This window comes from Erpetoichthys calabaricus, chromosome 1 (genome assembly GCF_900747795.2).
Source record: "Erpetoichthys calabaricus chromosome 1, fErpCal1.3, whole genome shotgun sequence".
Taxonomy (NCBI): domain Eukaryota; kingdom Metazoa; phylum Chordata; class Cladistia; order Polypteriformes; family Polypteridae; genus Erpetoichthys; species Erpetoichthys calabaricus.
In genome coordinates, this window is record NC_041394.2 from 232342096 (window position 1) to 232362975 (window position 20880).

Below are 20880 nucleotides of genomic sequence, written 5' to 3' on the forward strand. Positions count from 1 at the left end.
GGGGCGCAATTATTTATTTATAATCAACATAACACTATGGACCACAGTGTGTTCCCTAGCTGTTTTTTCTTTTCACTGTCTTTGTCAATATTGTATTGTCTCTTTATTATTTACTGTCTGTGTGTAATGAGTTGTTTTACTATGTTCCTAGTATTTTGTGGATAGATCCCCAAGATACAGGGCAACCCTGATATCTCTGCTGAATGGCCGCCCTCAGACTCTGTATTTATTAGACAACAGTGTATCTTTCAACAGTGTCATGTGGTAATGTGCCTGCTAGGCATTACCCCTTAAAAGGAAAGAAAAAGTCAGAAGAATGAGGTAAAGCCGACTTTTGCAGGATAAAAGTTAATGCACTTGCCTGTTTAAGTTGTTAAAGTTGTTGTTTGGCAGATTCGGCAGGTTCACGCAGCAGGAAGCCGGTGACAGGTCAAGCGCACCTCCAGGCCAGGCCTGCTGGAGGATGTGCACGTACCCCTTCATAAAGGTGAGAATCTGTTTAGCCCTGCCGTTGGCAAAGAAAAAGGTGCGGAACGTTTAGTTAGTGTATGCATTAATTTGAGAAGGGGATAGTGCATATTGGATCTTCCAAGGGGAGAGCGTCAGCATGCACTCAAGTTCACACTCGTGCTTGCATGCGCAAGGCCGCTAGCCCTATTTAATACTTACCTTGCAAGGATTGAGAGGAGCACCTGGGCAGAAGGCACCTGCGTCAGTCACGAATAGTGTAAGGGAGCAGTGTGTTGCAGGATTGGCTGAAGATTTGTTCCCTGACTATAAGAGGCTTTTCCTGTCTCAAGGGGATTGTCTTTAGACTCGGTGGTGTGTATAGCAAATTTATTTAGCATACCAAATAGTGGCTTGTGCATGTATTTGTAAATTCTTTTTATATAGATAACTTCTAGCTGTAGTATAGTTTTGGTGGAGGTATCTTACAGTTGTGGTTTGTGGTACACTTTGTTTTTCTTGTAAATATTTTGGTGGATTCAGTGGACTGTGTTGTGTGCAGCTTCTTCCTGAGCACATTTTTTTTAGGAAAACTGTAGTTTTGTGTATATACATTCTTATCTTTATTTTTCATTTTGGGACTGGAAAATTCACTGTGTATATTGATCACTATTTTTCATTGGGGCATTATTTTTGTGTTTTTGTGCACCTGTAAATAAAACCCACTTTTGTTTTTGAAAAATACCACCTTTTTATGCCTGTGTCTCCATGTCTAACTTCTCTCAAGTCTGATCCTGGTCGGTCCTGAACTACAAGACACCCACTGTCTGGTGCCAGCCTTGCCACTACACAGGGTGTCACATGTTACTGTCATTTTATTGAGTGCATTTATTGATTTTTCTGGTTTGTGAATTTTTGCAGCTTTTTTGTGGATACTGTCATTTTGATTGTGTATTTGCTCAGGGTTGCCTTTTTGGCAAACTTTTTATGCCTTTTGTTTTTTTGTTTTTTTTGCAATTTTTTGCCACCTTTTGTGCTCTTCACATTCATAGAAATAAATATCCTCATTTACAAAGATTCTGCACAGGAGCTTTTGCTTTCTAGCCAAAGATTTCATGGTCCCTTTCCCCAGATGGACAGTTTTGTATATTTTGGGATATGAAAGAGATAATTTGGAATTTTAAAAGTTATTTCCTTATTTTGGGCCTGGGTAGGCCGAACTCTCCCTGTGGAGTTGGGAGATCAGTCTGCTTGGGTTGAGAGCAGTTCTAAGCAGGCTGAGAAGGCCTGGCCTAGCTTGTGGAGCCTTTTGAAAGCCTTAAACCGTCTTTGCTATAGGAGTGCACTGGATATCATAAAACAAAGACTACACCACTGCATCACTGTGACATCCTCTTATAGACACAGTCTACCATTTTCTTAAAGTTTATTAATCCTGGATAAAGATGCAGAACAGCTACTCCACTCCCAGCTAATACTAAGTCTAAGGGAATGTTAGAAAAAAAAGATGCATGTGTCATCACAATCACAGGGTTTCAATCAGTAGAAACTTCAAAGGGAACTTCAAAAATAATCATCAATTTTAGCATTTCCCTTGGTTTACTTAACTTAAGAGATTTTCCTCATTGTTTATTTTATCATAATAGAAACAATGCCATCTCCACACAATTTTGGATGTTTAGTTGCCACTATTTTTTGTTATTTCTGGTACCAGTGAATGTATTGTTTATGTGAACAATGCCTGTTGCTGGTCAGGTCTGTGTGACTGGTCACATCTCTTGGGCTTAGTCTGTAATGTTATCTCATTTTAAAATATAAAATGGTGGAATGCTATATTTATTTTACTTATACAATGGTGTGAAGACAAAACAAGTAAATAGGTTTTGTGTTACTTATACGAAAGTAAAACAAGACCCTTGCTTTGAATTATTTTGACAGCTAATTATGGATCAGTGTTTTGGCTTTGACAAAATTCTTCTGGTATGGTGTTTTTGAATTCAGCCTGTTTAAATACAACAAACTTGTCTACTCTTATTTTTCTCCTGGTTTAGTTCCAACTCCTCTGACCTTTCTCTCCTTTTGAGATGCCACAACTTTTGTCAAATACAGAAATGCCCAGCTCCATCTGATTAACCAGTAGATGGAATGAGCAGGTTCAAATACGCAATACTTGGTCACCAAACCTGGAGGCCATTCCAGCAGCACTGGCTCAAACCAACAGGACAGAACATCATTTCATCATAGGACACCCTCAAATGCATACTCTCAATTGCCAAATTAAAGCCACTAGCAAACAGATGTCTTTGGGATGTAAAAAGAAAACTGATGCACTTAGAGAAAATTCCCCAAACAGAGAAAATGTCGAGTCTCCACAAAGACATTGATTAAAGTCAAGATCCATAGCTAGTGTCCTTAAGCTGTGAGAAAGGAGTGCTGACCAATGCAACATGTGAACTTTCCAGAACAGAATTATGTTATTTTGGCAGTTTGTTTCTGGTTTGTAAAAAAGTGAAAATGTTTAAAAAAAATGAAATACTCCTTCTGACAAACGTTTATTTACAACATATTACAAAACACAATGCACATTTATTCAGCTGAAACTGAAATGCCATTCTCAGTTTTGGTGATGTAAACCATATGTTAACTGAATTCTCTTTGTCAAATTATTAATTACTGGACTTTTCAGGGACAAAAACCTTTATCTTTTCTGCATTTTCTAAGCGTTTATGTACTATTACAGGTATATGGTCCTAAATTAGAATTAGCCATTGCAACTGTCCTTGATGTTCATTTTGTATTTCTTTATTTCACATATATATGGTATAGTGTACAAATGGCGGTGTTCTAATTTACCAAGACAGTGTATATATGTAAGTCATTATAAATACTATGCAGTTTAATTAATTGCCATTTGTAGTTTCTACTCCAGCATTAAGTCACTTATTTTATTTCCCAGCTTCTGTGGACTGTGCAGCTAACATTATGTTTAAATGATTAAACATACTGAGAAATAACATAACAATCTACTCATAACATGCATATTAAATAAAAAATTTTTCGAAATCTCAAAATAATAGAATGTCCACTTTTTAGTTTCTTTGGGCATTACAAATATATTCACTCAAACATCGACTACTTTTTTTTAAATATTCTTTAAGCCAGCCACTTAATGTAAAATAAGTCTCTACTAATAATCATAATGTGGTTATCTAGGTTTTTTCTTAATCTGTTTGTTTTTTGAAAAAGGTCTTGGGGATGTTTGTAGATCATTACTGTACTACATTTCCAGTCTTGTAATGGTCTTGTAAAATGGATTTGGTGCTGTTGTTTTATTAATCCTTGGTATGTTCAATCCTTGTTCTTCTCAGAATATGTTCTGCTCATTTCTTTCCTTCATAGATGTACACTTTGTAACCTTCAATTTTTTAACTACAAAACTGAGATGCAATCTGTAAACATGTATGTGAGTGATTTTGAAAAGTAATCCTTACTAAGCTATTCTCGTTAAAAGTAATAAGAAAAGTTGAACTAAAATACACACAAAATGCAGAGAATTTGAAAAAAATGGACTCGTAAGAGCTTAGAAGTTTTAAGACACTGAACATTTCTGAGAAATGCCCAAAGTATATTAATTCAATCAATTACAACATCTCTTGATTTATTTATAGGACTGACACTCTGCTCATTGATTTTTTTAGAAAATCTTGCTTTTAAATTAAATGCAGTTGAGTAAGAAAAGGTCTGATTAATAAAAAAATACTTATTGAATATTTTCATATCTGACTTCTTCAAAAGAAGAAGTCAGATATAAAAAAGTTACACTTGCTAGACAACATAAAAGCAGCATGTGTTTCTCAGTAAGCATGTCAGATACAGTATACAGTGTTAAGAAGTCATCTGCTAATTAAGTGAGTAAACATACAGAAAGATGCAAAATGAGTGTAAATTGGCTCAGCTTGGAAATGGAATACATTAACTGTAGATATGGGTATGATTGAACTATCAATTTTGTATCACTTTTGTAATCCCTGCTGGCTAGTGGGAGCTGTTGTAAAATGATTTGAGGCATAATATGTTTAGGTATTAAAGTCTCACTTACTGGTGTGAAATCTCTAAAGAGGAATTATTTCATTTGCTGTAGCATCCACAGGGATTGTCAAAAGTCACACTTTTCCTTAGCTAATGCATCACAATTAAAATTGTGCTAAAAAGGTAGAAAAATAGACTAATAGATTATGTTAAAAAGGGAAAAGATCATTCAGTTCACCTAGAGGATCTGGTTAAATGGTAGTTAATGGAGTGTTACTTTTATCTAGTCATTCTTTTAAGTGTTTGATAATTGGACTAGGCTGTTTGATTCAGCCTTTTAATACTCTCTGTACTTGGAAGTCCTTCGTGTTTTCAGTTCATAGTGCACACAGTTTCTGTTGGTCTCCTGTAGTGTAAGGGAGCTCAAGAAATTTCCAACCCAGTATTAATGAGAAGCCAGTTATGACTTCTAAAGAATCACTGCTCAGGCAACATTTTGAACTTCATTTTTGTTGATTAGCTTAAGGTTCACAACCCTTAATTACTTCTTTTAGTCTTAAACAACTGCATGGACAAGCTTGAGCAACCCCTGCTTTAGTATGTATTGTTTTCTTTGTAACAAAAAGAGATTTGACTTTAATTAGAAAAATATATATTTTTTTATACCAGACTGCAATAATTGAATTTTCATTGGCACATTTTTATAACGGCAAAATCTTAGACCAGCACAAGAATGTAGCTCTGATCCCTTCCTGAGACAGCTTACACTACTACATAAGAAAAATATGTGTTAAACCTGGTGCTAATGCATAGGGTTATAATAGGTTATCCTCAAATAAACAAATGACAGACAGACAGAGGGAAATTCAGCTTCACAGAAGCTCAGGAAATGTAGAAATATTTCAGTCTGAATATAGGCTTAGACTCAAATGTAGCCGGTATGGAGTTTTAAACTCATTTATACTGTCCTGACTTTTCTCTGGTGTTGCTCCAACATTGAGGAGATATTTCTTCCTCGATTTTAACACTGGGTGGGCAGTTGCCCCTATGCCCCATAATAGACAGGACTTATGGTGGTAAATCGTAACACTTTGACAAAACTGGTTTAAATTCTGGATTCATTAATGAATGAATATTTTTAAAAAGTATTTTTTAAAATATGACCAATCTTAAATGTATTATCAAATGAAAATTGGTTGTTCTAAAGATTCCAGTCCAAAAATCCTGGAAGATATAATCAAAGCTAACTTAACAAAGCATGGCCAATTCCTTACACAGTAGCAAAGGTGAATTAAGTCTTTCTTGATGCATTATTATCCCCTGATGACCATAGATAACATTTTCACTTAGGGCATATACATATTTTCTACTAAGATATTTCATAAATTGTCTATATAAAGAATTTAATAATTGCAAATATGTAATCCTGTAAGCATGTATTCCACTAGCTGTAAACATCTTTCCTAATAATACATAATGACAATGAATACAATACATACACACATTTTGTTTATTTTTTCATTTCTATATAATATATATTAAATATATTAAAATATTTGTATATTTCCTCATTTTTATATATTACTATTTTAGCTTCCTTTGTTCGATCACATCATGAAGAGCAGGCTTAAAAGTTGTCAAAAACCATGACATTAGTTGCATTTGATGTGTTAACTCACCTCGCTTTGTGATATGTTTACTGTAACTCAAACGTTTTTTTGCACTAAAACTGCATCTCTAATGCTGTAATTGAGTTTGAATGCATTTGTGAATATATTAATAATTCATTCTTAATTTTTAAAAATTATTTTAGTACAGGGATGTGGTGGTCCAGAGGCTTACCTCATAGTATTGGTTGCAAGGACCGGACATATGAAAATCAAGGGAGGTTTACATATGTACATATCCCCACTATGTCTCCCCAATGTTACCTTATCTCTACATCCTGTATACAGAACACACCAGTGAAACAAAACAACAGCAAGATTGTGCTTTTATGCCTTCATTGTACCAACACAACACTTTAATTATGCGTTAATGGAATATTGCTACATTATGTATAGTTATATTTAAAATTTATGGTATTTATAAATATACTATAGTGCACTATTTTAATGGTTCCTGTCTTAAGTGTGAATATTAACTGTTATTAGAAATTAATTTTGTGTACTTCATATTCCTTCATTTTAGAAAATGTTTCCAGACTGCTCACTTTTATTTGGAAGATAGTGCATCCCCTCGTGTGATTACAACTTCATCCACACCAGTATTCCCTCAACCAGGTAAATAGGTCATTCTTCAAAGCAAGCAGTTGCATAGTAGTGAAACCCAGCAAAGCTATCATTTTTGATGAAAATATTTTCCTAAGTGTATTGCTCTTCAATTTTAAGCATATCTGTTAGTCTAGTAGATCATAAAAACGCTAAATATGAGCACTGCTGCTGTGGCTCATCAAAATAAAATCTCTTTACATGTTCTTGTGTTTCTTTTAGATCAGTTGTGAACCATATGTATTTATCAGAACTGAAGGAGAAGCAGAGATTAAAAAAGTAAATGCAGCACTGCCCATCTGTACTCACAGTGTTCTCAGAGCTGTGTACCCATAGACTATTTAGACTCTGTCCATGCAGGTTTATAAGCAGTCAAATACAGCTGCTATAGTGTTAGTTAAATTAAAAACATATGCTTTCCTTTATTTTTAGTTAATTCTTCTTTGAAGTGTGTAAATTTGCATTCTTTCTACAACAAAGCATGATCTATATTAATAAGTAATAGTACTTGTTGATAGTTGTATAGTGTTACATCTTGAAGCAGATTGAATCTGAAGCTCAATATCAATATTACTGCAGTGAGTTGGCACCCTGCCCGGGATTGGTTCCTGCCTTGTGCCCTGTGTTGGCTGGGATTGGCTCCAGCAGACCCCCGTGACCCTGTGTTCGGGTTCAGCGGGTTGGATAATGGATGGATGGATATCAATATTATAGACAGTAATGGCGCACTGCACGATAACGTGCAGTGAATACACTTGACTTGAGCATTCATAGTTCTCATACTCTTTCTCTGTATGTTTAGCATTTGTTTGCTCAGAGGTTAATGCACTTGCTGCTTCCTGAGCAGCTCTTCTTTTCTCCACCCTAGTGGCCCGCTTCTTCTCTTCTTTCTTCGGCATCTTTTCACAATAAACTGAATAAATCATTGTTTATGTTGCAATTACTTAGTACGTTTTCTTTCATTTTTCACTTAAGCTGGCATTTAAGTCTTCAATCTGCCTCAAGAATGATTTAAGATATGAAGAGGTAGGGGAAGTGACGGCAGAGGTGGTAGGGAATGAGAATGGCACCTGTACACATGCGCCACACGGCCGCCCTCCTGGCCGCTGCAGATAGTTGATTCTACAATACAATAAAATAAAAATAAAAAGAGGAATAACCTTGGAGGTCAATCATCACCCCGAAAGCGGATAGTAGACATCACATAGTATATGTGTACCATATTTCAGGTCAATAGGTCAATTGGTTTGTGAGCTACAGGTGATTTCAAATCCTGGACAGACAAACGATCAGCCAGGGTAGCGTATTATATATAAAGATATGGGAAAAATTACTACAATCAACTTTTATACAGGTTACTGCCAGATATTATTTCCTCATTTTAAAACTTTAATATAGCACAGAAATAAGATCAAATATAATCAAATTTGTGTATGTGCAAGAAATGAAAATGTAGTCATGACAGCCAAACCTTCATCATTTGAAATCACTGAAAACATTGCAAAATGTACAACTTTCCCTTTTCATTCAGTTTTTAATGTGTATGCCTACACTACCTGCAAGATATGTTGACTATAGGCATAAAGTGGACTACCCAGTATCAATGATTAAAAAAGAATCGCGCAAGTAATTTAACTGTGAACAGAAGAATTAAAAGATAATGTGCAAGTGAGACAAGGCATGCATTTATGATAAACGATTATCACAGAATAACGATTATAATGTATATTGTACATTTTGGTGGATCTAAAGAGGATAGGGAGGAGGCATTGCATTTTACACACTGCCAGTAATAGCAGTCATCCTCAAGATATTAATACTGAAGTACTATGGGCATGTGAATTACAATGGACAAAGCAGTCATCAGATGTTAATTTACAGTGTAACAACATAAGACTAAGTTGTTTTGCCACTTTATTAATTTTAATTAGATTTATGATTGATATATCGATTCATTTTATTATATTTCATCTTAAATTCAGTCTAGTTTTTTGTGTGTTGCTGCTGTAACACTCAACTTTACTCCAGGGATCAATAAAGTACAGTATCTATTTATCTACCATTAGACACTCCTTATCTATCTATCTATCTATCTATCTATCTATCTATCTATCTATCTATCTATCTATCTATCTATCTATCTATCTATCTATCTATCTATCTCAGAACTGTCACGACTATGATTTGTGGTCTATTTAATGTCTGTGTGTGGCCTGTTTTCTTGTATGCTCAAGACCTTTGTGTGAGGTGAATATAGAGTTAATGCACCTGGTATGTGTATGATGAACAACACAGTATAATAACTCTCCTTTGAAGTATTTATGCACAAATTTAGTATTTTAATATAATACATACAGAAAGTTGATTAAAACTTGTGTCTTTATTGATTATCATTTTAATATTATCATAGAAGATATGGCTCAAAAAGCAGTCTACTCTTTTATGCATTTATTCCTAGTAATAATTGAGAACAGCCTTGACATATCTTTGCTGAAACTGTGCAGTTTTATGTTTTTTGGATGAAATTAAATGTATTAATATCCAATGCCCCAGGTGAATTAAAATATTCCACCTGATTTGACAGACTGATTAAAATAATTTACCCAGGTGTATTTTAGTTACTGGCACAACAGGCCAGTTACTTTTTAATCATTAACATCTGCTTCTACAAGTGACTGAACAGATGGATGCTTATACAGTATATTAAAAGGAGTTTAATCAGGATTGAAGCATTGGACTATAGTGTTATTTAAAATATGGAACATCTGCTAAGTTAAATATCTGTCAGATGAAGTTGTGGTTTGCTGTAAGTTTCAAGGTTTTATTTAGCACTGTGCTCACTGTTATTTGAATGTGTGCCATTTTTAACAAAAAAAGCAACACTGAAGAATCTTCCTCATTTCCTAGAAAAACATTTTTATAAGATACATGGACAAACGTGTGTGCCATATGACTTCATAAAATCCTATATTTTCAGTCTTCATTTGTATAATGCTCCTTTCATTAAATATAGGTATCATATAACAGGCGCTCACAAGGGATACAAATAACTGAAAAACATGCAAAACCATGAAATATCCTACTTGAATTGCATTAATATTAGTGTTGTTTTCTGTGAGGTTTTTCATACCTTGATGCAGAGAAATTTCTATTTGAATTTTTTTTCCTTTGGCCATTTACCAAGATCAGTTAATTTATTTTTTTTTCTTTCTTAGATGAAGTTGAAGCAATTCCAGTAAAAGAGTTTGTGAAGCACGTATCAGACCTTCATGAAAGCAATCGATTCTCTGAAGAGTTTGAGGTATACTCTATAAAAGTTTTGTTAAAGTTGTTTGCAAATAAAATTTAAAAAATGTGTTTTAATGAAAAATAAGAAAAAAAAAATATATATATATATATATATATATATATATATATAAACCATTCAATATGTTTAGTTAGTGTTGCTGCCTCACAGCTTCCAGGATCTAAGTTTGATTCCTGCTGTCATCACCGTTTGTGTGGATATTGTGTGTTCACCCTCTGTTTGTGCAGGTGTTCTTCAGGTATGCCAGTTTATTCCCACACCACACTTTAAACTGATCCAGTTTGAGTGTTTGACTGACTGTGCCTTGTGATCAACTGGTTCCTGACTTGTAGCTATTCCTGTCAGAATAGCCTCCAGCTTCCCATAGTCCTATCATGGAAATAGAAAGTTAAGTTAATAAACAGATGAGTGGTCATTTAGACCTTGACACATTCTAAAATCTTAAAATATTGAATTCATCTTCATTCAGAAATTCTTGCACATTATATATATGTGAGTGTTGGTTACCCTGTACAATTCACAAAAACAAAAGAGGTTGTTGCCAAAATAATACAGAGATAGCATCTTGCTGTTTTACATTTATAGAGATGAATCATCATTGGAGGTACTGTAGTCCATGAAATGAAAAACTTTAAAAGTTTTGAGTGTCCAGAAGTTGCAGACCTGGCAGTTAGTGACGGCTGAAAAAAAAATAGAGATTTGCAGCCGATCTTATCCTTTCTCTATCTCTCTGCCTTCTGTGCCTTCCCATTAATCCTCATAAAATTGTCCTCTCCAAGCATGTGTATATATATCAACTTTAATAAATCTCATGTACTTATTTGTAGTTTTTACTTCTTTATGAACATTATGTATTACATTTTGGACATTATGAAAAATTTAAAAAGATTTTAGCTAATTTTTAATATTCATTGTAGTTTTTCATTTTAAATTTATGTGACATAACAAAAATGTCTGGAATGTAGACCATTTGTCAGTGTAATGGTGTAAGTATTAGAGTGTAATAAAATGCCCCCAGTAAATAATTTATTATTGTATCCTTGGTTCTTTTGAAGTTTTTTTCAGTTCAGGAAGTAAAAGAACATTAAGACAATTATGTATGCTTTGTGAACATTATTACGCTTTGAATGTATTTGGTAGTGAGTTAATATTTATTAAAAATGTTTCAATATATTTTCTCTTTTACATTGTAAACATCTTTAAAGAATCCCTGTCAAATTCTGTTTGGCAAATGAAAATTTTCACAATGCAATATCCGTATCAGTTTGGTTACTTATATCAATAAATGAGACATTTTTAAAAATGATAGCAGTTAACCTTTAATCTAAGGTGCCATCATATTTTTAAGCTATAATATAATGCAGAGCTTATCCAAATATTCTAATGCCTTGAACACATGAAGCCAATAAATCTATGATGATGCCATTATGTAAAGCTCCCCCTGTGAACGAAATATCATTTTTTCTATAGATTACACTTAAATCAGACTTACAAACCTGTTAGTTATTACAAATGGCTACCACAATATGGCCCATGTGACATTACCACCTTCAGCTTGTCACGAAAACCTATATTAGTTTATTTTTTTATTGTTTGTGGGAAGGCTATCAGTGAGCACAAGTTGGAAAATGGTGTATCCACATTACAGAAGTTTAGAGACTAGTCATTGTAGCATCATGTTTTTGAAATGAGGAAAGATGCCCTAGTTCCTGAAGGAAATCACATGAATACAGAGTGAACGTTCAACATCCACACAGAGGGCTATCTATGGGAAAATGATGTGAAGTAGTAACACTAACTTCTGTGTCCCTGTATAATAGATTTTTTTATTCTACTATTCTTGGGTACTGATTCAGTGAAGCCATACATAAATAATAAAAGATGAAACAAAAATCAATTTTTTAAAATATTCTATAGCATAGTAGGTTGTTAACATTGACAAAAATATTAAGGACTCTGTAAGGCAAATGCCCCTAAAAATAATTATTAAGCTACTTGCAGACTCACTCTTTCTGGATGAACAGATGTTCATTTATTATATTACAGACAACTTCTCTTTGCTAAGACACATGTCAGTGTAGTGTGTTTATGCATGTTAATTGTACCACCACTAGGTGCCATAAGAGCCATAGTACAATTCACTGCCCATTAAGTATAAACTACTTTTTTATTAACTTAGCTTTAAAAACTAATTATGAAAGCTACACTAGTGTGCAGATGGATGGGTTCAAAATTAGAGTAGTCTTCTTAGCACTCACTACATTCTAGTGCTTCACAATTAAATTCTCTTAAAACTCTTGAAAATTGTCGTACCACTCTGTATTGCATTTGTAACCATAATGTTTAATTAATAATGGCATTACATGTTGTTTTCATTGTAAGCCTTTTCAAAGTTTTATCCAACTGCAACCCTTTCAAGTGTTTCATTTAATGTACATGGTTTCTTTTGATGTGATGTTATGCTGCTGTTGAGTTGCATGTCATTTTGACATTTTTAGGCAGTTGTCTTGCCTTTCTGCTTGCCATGTTAATGTCTGGTTATTGCATGCTTGTTGATGATTATCTTTTGTTAATTGCACTGGTATAATCAGCTGTTTTGTTCACTGTCTGTCACGGAAATTCATTACTGTGCTTTTTGCATTCACTCCCTCATTAGATATTGAAAGAGTTTTATGAGGTAAGACACTGTTTTTCTGTTTTCAGCTCTATAATTGTAGCGTGTAGGAAATGTTTTCTTCTGCATGCATAGCAAAAAAGCAGTAAAGTGTTTTATTGTACATAAAATGAAATTTTTAAAGTTTTTTTTTTTACTTTTTTTTGCAGGAAATTCAAATGTGCACTGCCAGTTTAGGCATCACATCTGACAGTTCTAACCATCCTGATAACAAAAATAAAAATCGGTACATTAACATTTTAGCATGTAAGTATCTAGAGGTTCATTTGAATTTTTAAACAATGCAAATACACTATCATATCTATTGCTTGCAGACAATAAACAGATAAAATAAATCAGAAATACAGCATAAATAAGAGAAGGTAAATGTATGCAGCTTCACCCATACAATTCATTGCCATTCACTATTATTGTTTCCAAAAAACATTTTCCAAGCATGAAGTCTTTTTCTGTTTCTGGGTTCTGTCACGTTATGTCACTTTTTCTTACTAATGAATCTGAGGCAGTTCATGGAGAATTCTATTTTGTACCTTCTGATGGAAACAGGTAGCACTGCACTGTTAGCCAAATAACTGCTTAAAAGAGGAGACATACCCTTGCCGGCATACTGCTGAATCTTTTTTACTTTATTTATGGATATTTAGGCGTATCAATACATTCTTGGCAATACATTGTGGCCAGATTTCACAGAGCCCTACTTTCTATATCTACATTTAATCCACCTGCTGTATGCTGATCATTTAGGGCCTAATCTTAAAGTAATGATTGTTAAGGAGATAAGAAAACTGCAGTTTCTTAAACCGTATCTACTCCTATTAATTTTAAGTAAACATATAGCAGCATGACATTTAAGTAACTTGATTGGGAAATATAAGGTAGTAATGCTTGCTTATTTTGTGACTGTGCAAATGACATAACTTTCAGAATACAAAAGTGTGTACCTTTGTCAGTCATATTACTGTATGTCTAAACTTTTTTGAGATACTTAACATTTTTGTTTTGCATATTATACTGGGAAAAGGCATTGCCTCACAAAAGTAAAATATTCATCATTAAGATGCTACTATATCCAGTTTTTTAATAACATAAAGCATAGCATTTACATGTTGCCCTCTAATGTGGCAGTAGAACCCCCAAAAGATTAACTAGAATATCACATATCCATAGAAATTAACTTCTTCAGTATGTGATGTATATCTCCATCTATCCTTTAGCTTCCATTTCCTCTTACACAAAAAAATGCTTCATTTATGCATGAACACTACTTAAAGAATATAGGTTTTCTTTCGAAGATTTTCATGGTAATTTTAGTGTTGGTCTTGACCTATGCTCAAGGGCAGGCACAATTGTTGTATAATTTTATTTTTTTCCCTATTACATTGGTTAATCATATTTACATCATTCCTTTTTATTTATATTTTTTAAGTCATGCTATATGTCAATAAAAAACATTCAGCAGTAAATTGTTTTTTTTTTTTTATTTGAAGGCTACACTATATTTTTCAAGTGCTGAAGGGCATGGTGAATTGTTTAATTGTAAAGCCTCAAAGCTTGTACGTAATTCTTTTCTCTGACTGAGAGTAAATGCTGTACATTATATTTTTTGTATTACACTGTATATCCTTGGTTTCTTTCAATATATCTTTTAGTAACTTAAGCTTGCTGATGTTATCATAGAATGAAGAGATAATATCTTATCTGAGTAAAGTAAAACAGGATTTTCTTTTGTGATTTTAAACAACATTCAATACATTGTTATTTTATTTGTAATTTGGATAGTGTAAGAAACTGGAAGTCATGAAATATGTCAAAGAGAAAACGTAACAAATCCAAAACAGCAGTAATCGGTTGTGAGAATCCTGTTACTGAAAAAAGAAAAACAAAAAAAGACATATTTGGAATAATTTTTTTCTTTAAGGACCCCCTGCTCGCTTTGCTCGCCAACCCCTGTGTTTGGTTTTCCGGACACACTTTTAAGATTTTTTTTTTCTTTGAATTGTTGCTATTTCATTAGTTTCACCTTTATTTCAGAACTTCTGTAAAAACAATATTTGGAATCTTTCGAGTCCAAATATGCTGAATCTTTTAAATGAGGTCAGTGAGACATGTGTTAAATGACTTTGTCTGGTTAGAGATAATGAAAACTTGAATTTAAAATACCCCAAAAAAACGTAGGTGCGAAACACATGCAGAGCAAGATACAGAATATGAAAGCAGAAAAAAACGACTGTCAAAAAAAAGTAAACATCGCATTAGCGCAAAAAAAGAGAAATTATTACTCTGAGAAATAAATAAAAGGCGAATAGAGATTGAATATATGGACACAGGTGATATGTCAGAAGTATGTAAATATTGTAAGGCTTTGAAGTTTAAGTCAGAGAATTTCAAAAATGTGTTTTACCTCACATGCATTTATTGTTTACTTTGCAAAAAAAATTATTAACTGATGATGATGTAGATCGCTTTGTCTGTGTTGAAATTCCAAACAGAGAAACCTATCCTGAATTATCTCTAACCTGCTCTGCATGTGTTTGGCCCTTTTGTTTTGTAACCTGTTTATGCTTTATGACGTTTCACTTTGTTTTCTACTCTGTGTTTTATCTCTGACCTCGCTTTGTCCTGCTTTTTTTTTCAATGACACCTGGGGCCTAATGTATAAACGGTGCGTACGCACAGAAATGTTGCGTACGAACGTTTCCACGCTCAAATCGCGATGTATAAAACCTAAACTTGCCGTAAAGCCACGCGCATTTCCATGGTACCTCATACCCTGGCGTACGCAATTTCTCCGCTCGGTTTTGCAGACTGGCGGCACCCAGCGTCAAAGCAGTGCTACTGTTCCTGTGTGGTCACCCTTTTCTTTCTTAGACCCACATTCCTGATGCGGCTTTATAAATACACTGAAACTAACTGCATATTGTTTATTAGTGTAATGCATCTGATTGTAATTAACCTGCAGCAATATAATGGTCCAGGGAATAGCCATAGTATTCCAAATACCATAACTGGTTTAGCGTTGTTATTCTCAATGCATCTTCTTCCTCTTTCAGCTGCTCCCATTAAGGGTTGCCACAGCAGATCATCTTTTTCCATATTACTCTCACTGCACCACTCCGAGTATTTATATCACTGTATCTGAGTGGGGAATCACAGCAGCAGCTGATTGGAAAGAGAATTATTGGTATACAGCATGAAGCAGACGCTGCCTGAGCCACGGAAAAACATTTCAGAGACTTTCCTGTACGGACTTCGCGGTTTAGAAAAAGTTTCATCCCAAGAACTATAAACGCACTCAATCAGTCTATCAAGTGCTCCTTGTAGAACTGTTTGTACTTATAAGTACAATCACCTCACTGTAAACTTGCACTACAGTTATAATATTGCACAACCTGTGCCACTTTATAAAGCGCGTATTTACATATGATGACAATATCATTTTTAAGATTAAATGCAGCAAAATATGTTGATTATATTATACAGATAAAACTTTAACTTCATTTAAGTAATCTGTATTGTTAATAATTAGACATGTGAGGACACGGTGCCGCAGCGCTAGCTAGTTCAGGGATTGTTCCTGCATTGCGTTGTATTCTTGCTGGTGCTGACGCGACACTGGAAGGACGGATAGAATAATTAAACATGTTGTGGGGAACAGCCCGGACACAGACAGGCAGACATGATGGTTTTACCACACACGTGTTTCTTTATACAATATATAGTGCACATACCCAGTGCCTCATTACCAATCACCCCTTAAGTCCTGGCCACACGCACAATGCTTTTCTCAGTCTTTGGTCCGCCTCCACTCCTCTCCACCAAGCTTCGTCCTCTTCCACCCAACTCTCGCTCATGACTGGAGGGAGGCGGCCCCTTTTATTCCCCCCAGAAGGACTCCAGGTGGATCCTGAGGGCTCATAGCCACACCCCTGTGTGGCGGAAGCTCCCATGGTGAAGCCGGAAGTCCACCGGGTGTCTTCAAGTCTCTTCCCCCCAGTACTTCCCGGTGTGGCGGAAGTACTGAGGGCCAACACTCCCAAGGCATTGGGGCACCCCCTGGCGGTGACCACGGGCCCTTACAGGGTTGAGCTTCCAAGCTCCGTACCCGTGGTCCCCAAAGCCACCAGGGAGGACGCCCCCTCGTGTCCTGGAGGAGGTACAAGCCCTCCTCCACTCCTCCTGGGCATCCCGGCCGGGCATGGACGCCCGCCGGGCACCACAGTGCCCCATCGCCAGCGAAGACCCGTTGGTCCGAGCGACACACCCCGTTAGGGCGGCTCAACCCCGAAGTGGGTCCTACTCTCTGTCCAGGGTCCAATCTGGCACCCTGCAATTCTCTGCTTCGGCCCCCCCTCCAAGATCTCCTCGCCCCGCTGTTCAGTGCCGCTCATGCCTTCGCAGCCTCCGCTGGTTGAGAGGCTGCCCCATTGCCAGCGAAGTGTCGTCCAGTCAGACGGTCCATCAGATGAGGGACGGCTTCCCATGAAGCAGGTCCTACTGCTCGTGCCGGGTCCCATCCTACAACAGACAGAAACACAGGGGCAGAGACGCTGCCTTGACACCCTTCTCGGGCTTCCCTCTGTGCCATGCACTGGCAGCGCTCCCCCCCTTTACGAGGACCCCGGAACTTGCCTGTTCGGAACCTTCGCCACGGGTTGCGTGCCCCTCTAGCTGATGGGACCGCCTGCTTTTCTCTCCATTCCACTGGCTCTGGGGAGTGGCCCTTCACTTGACGTGCGCACCCAGCGGCACGTCCTTTCCTGTTGGAGGAATCGGCACTCAGCCCTCGATCCCTCCTTTCCCTCTTGGACGCCCTGACGGTTTGAGTCTGCGCATGACAAACGTGCAGCCCCGTTCCCGTCTGCATCCATGCAGTGCGACGGGAGACTGCCGCGGGCTCGGGGCGTCGGGCGCTAGGACCCAGGGCACTCATCAGCCCCTGTCCGCCCTGCCCTCTCGCTGTTACTCCCCTCACCATGCGAGCAGCCTGCACCGCGGCATCCGCTGTCGGAGACCTACCGACATGGTCCCGATCACTGAAATCACGGTCCCCATCGGTAGGATCTCCCTTTCTCTGTACGGGGGCGGTCTCACTTACCGTCCCCGCTGCGTCCCTCCGGCTGAAGCCTCCAGCGCCGCACCGATCCGCCCACTGTCGCAGCGTCCTCACGGACGTGGCCGCCTTCACCTCCAGCTCCTTCAATCCTCTACGGAGGACGCGTATCACCTGTAAAAGCGACTCTGCGGGCTGCAGGCATTCCTCCAGCTCACGCAGAGCCGCTGGCAAGCACAGAGAGTCAGTCGGCAGTTGCCCTACCTTTCTGTCAGGCATATCTGCCGGCTGCTCTGCCCCGTTCGGGTCCTTCTTCAGCCCGGGATTGACACTCCTTGTGCCCGCCTCCATCCAATCATCGGCGGGCTTAAAGAACACACCGGCCAATCCCGTGCCTGTCACGGGGATGGACTTCTGGTCCGCGACCATTTTGGCTCTTTCCTTGTTTCCTGGGGCAGTGACGTGCCTTCTTGGAATCTAGCAGCAGCTGCTGCTGCTTATCGAGCTGCAGTGACTCCTTTGTCGTGGCACAGCATGCTGCCGCTTCGGTGTCGACGACAGCCTGAGGCACAGCATCTCCCTGACACTGACGCAGACCCAGGCAATCCCTGCCTGCAACACAAAAGGTAAGCTTGCTACCCTGTGGGGCCGATTGCCATTAGGCAGGGCACTCACCTCCCGGGTCTCGTCTCTTTGTGTCGCCGTCCTCACCGTGCTGCCGTTCTGGACGTCCTTAGCGACAGTGTGCCTGCTGGAGCTCACTGCACTCCGGCAACGTCCTGGTTCTTCTCCCCGCACCAGGGGACCCTGGCCGTTCAGTGGACCGGTGGCGGGCCCCGAGGTGAATCGCTCTCGCGGGGTTGTGCATGCGTCGCTCCTGCGGTGCGTGTGTGGGCTAACCTGCTGCTCCGGACTGCCAACAAAATTATTTTTTAGGGGTCCTTGCCTTGTAACAGGCAGAGAGTCCCATCTGGGATGCCATTGTGGGGAACAGCCCGGACACAGACAGGCAGACATGATGGTTTTACCACACATGTGTTTATTTATACAATATATAGTGCACGTACCCAGTGCCTCAGCACCAAACACCCCTTAAGTCCTGGCCACACGCACAATGCCTTTCTCAGTCTTTGGTCCGCCTCCACTCCTCTCCACCAAGCTTCGTCCTCTTCCACCCGACTTTCGCTCATGACTGGAGGGAGGCGGCCCCTTTTATTCCCCCCGGAAGGACTCCAGGTGGATCCTGAGGGCTCATAGCCACACTCCTGTGTGGCGGAAGCTCCCATGGTGAAGCCGGAAGTCCACCGGGTGTCTTCAAGTCTCTTCCCCCCAGTACTTCCCGGTGTGGTGGAAGTACTGAGGTCCAACACTCCCAAGGCATTGGGGCGCCCCCTGGCAGTGACCACGGGCCCCTACAGGGTTGAGCTTCCAAGCTCCGTACCCGTGGTCCCCAAAGCCACCAGGGAGGACGCCCCCTCCTGTCCTGGAGGAGGCACAAGCCCTCCTCCACTCCTCCTGTACCACAATGTACTACGAAGATATTTCAATGTTCCTTAAAAGTTTTGAAGAATCGGCGTTCTAAGCTTACAGATGGCTTCATGTCTATTACCCAATCGCCACACAATCAGCTCTGTATTTGGAGAAAGAAAAGTAAGGACAGGAATTGGAGGTTAGTACATTTGAAAGAGACAGTACTTCTGTAATAAATTATTTCATCGAAGGTCGCGCATGGCGCAGCAAGCCTCTTGCATGAGACATGAAAAAGCACTGCGCCACCGTGTTCCCATGTTTAATAACATGTTTTTATTCCTATCATCATGAAAAAGATACCACGTATACATCTCAGTATTTTAATTATTCAGACAGCTGTAATATCATGAATGAAATGGATTCTGTGTCCTGTCGGAGAAAGAGAAAGTCTGTTTAAGAAGCAGGTAGTGATTCACACACACAGAGCCCATAGAAGATCAAATACAGAACAAAGCATTTAAAGTGCTACTTTACTTACAATGGGATTTGGGAAACTAGTAAATTAAACGATTTTAAGATGAAGTTTATGATGTTCTACTTTAATGGCAAAATAAACTACGTGATTAAAGTGGAAATTTCGAGATTAAAGTTCACATTTCGTGCTTTTTTCCCACTGTGTGCCTATTTTTTTGTCTGTACCCTAATAAGCTTTCATATGACACTCAGACAGTGGGCTATGACTCACCTTTTCACGGCGACTTTGATATGTGATTTCTTTTTTATTTCGGCCACTGTGCAACTTTGTGAACTTGAGCTTTCGAGTTTCTCCGACACTCTGTCACTCGATCAGCTTTCTTTTGTTGATTTTACCACTGTTTAAACCAACAAATAGTATGTTTTTCCTTTGCCTCCACTTGGTATTCGCTGAAATTCTTATATTTTCCCCCGTGCTTTTCCCATTGTCTTTTCACAGAAGGCTATTTATATTGATTTGCATATTCAAAGAGACGTAATTCTGGGAGGAGTTGGGGCGGGACAGAAGGCGCATGCATGTGCATTACTTTTCACGCTGATCAGGATTTATGTAGCGGAAGAACGTGGAAGTTTGTGTACGTACAGATTCCTGCATCTAGATTTTTCTGTGCGTACGCACATTCCTGCTTTTGTGCTTATGCCATGTTATAGTGTGAGTTCTACGCACGGCGTTATACATGAGGCCCCTGGTCCGTGGTGATTATTTTCCCTTTTTCGAGTATTAATTTCCGTTTGTTTGCGCTACTGCAATCTTTACTTTCTTTTTTTATACTTTCTAATTTTCCTACTTTCATATTCTTTTAACTTTCTCAACATTTGAATCACGCATACGTTTTTTTTTCTAGCTTTTCGAATTGCACTTCTTTCATAATCTGGTCTGCATGTGTATAGCGCCAATGTTTGTGAACATCTTTATGAAGTTCTACTTTGTCTTTTACTCTGTCTTTTAATTCTGAGCCCGATTGGATGTGCTTTGTTTCAATTCCACTTGTTACGGGCTGATAATTACTTGCCTTATTTTCTGAATTTGCATCTAGATTATTTTTTCTGGGCAGCACTTTGGCGCAGTGTGTAGCACTGCTGCCTCGCAGTTAGGAGA

General features: G+C 38.1%; 1 protein-coding gene across 4 annotated transcripts in view; it reads left to right on the plus strand.

The window, feature by feature from the left end:
- ptprz1a (protein tyrosine phosphatase receptor type Z1a) overlaps positions 1-20880 on the plus strand; it is a 326171-nt gene that overhangs the window by 254135 nt on the left and 51156 nt on the right. For 3 of the 4 annotated variants that reach the window (XM_028812515.2, XM_028812517.2, XM_028812521.2), the window contains 4 exons: positions 6667-6758; positions 9962-10047; positions 12710-12730; positions 12877-12973. In XM_028812515.2, the coding sequence (XP_028668348.2) occupies positions 6667-6758; positions 9962-10047; positions 12710-12730; positions 12877-12973 (296 nt within the window). The remainder of the gene's footprint in view (positions 1-6666; positions 6759-9961; positions 10048-12709; positions 12731-12876; positions 12974-20880) is intronic. The other variant, XM_028812516.2, reaches the window with a different exon arrangement.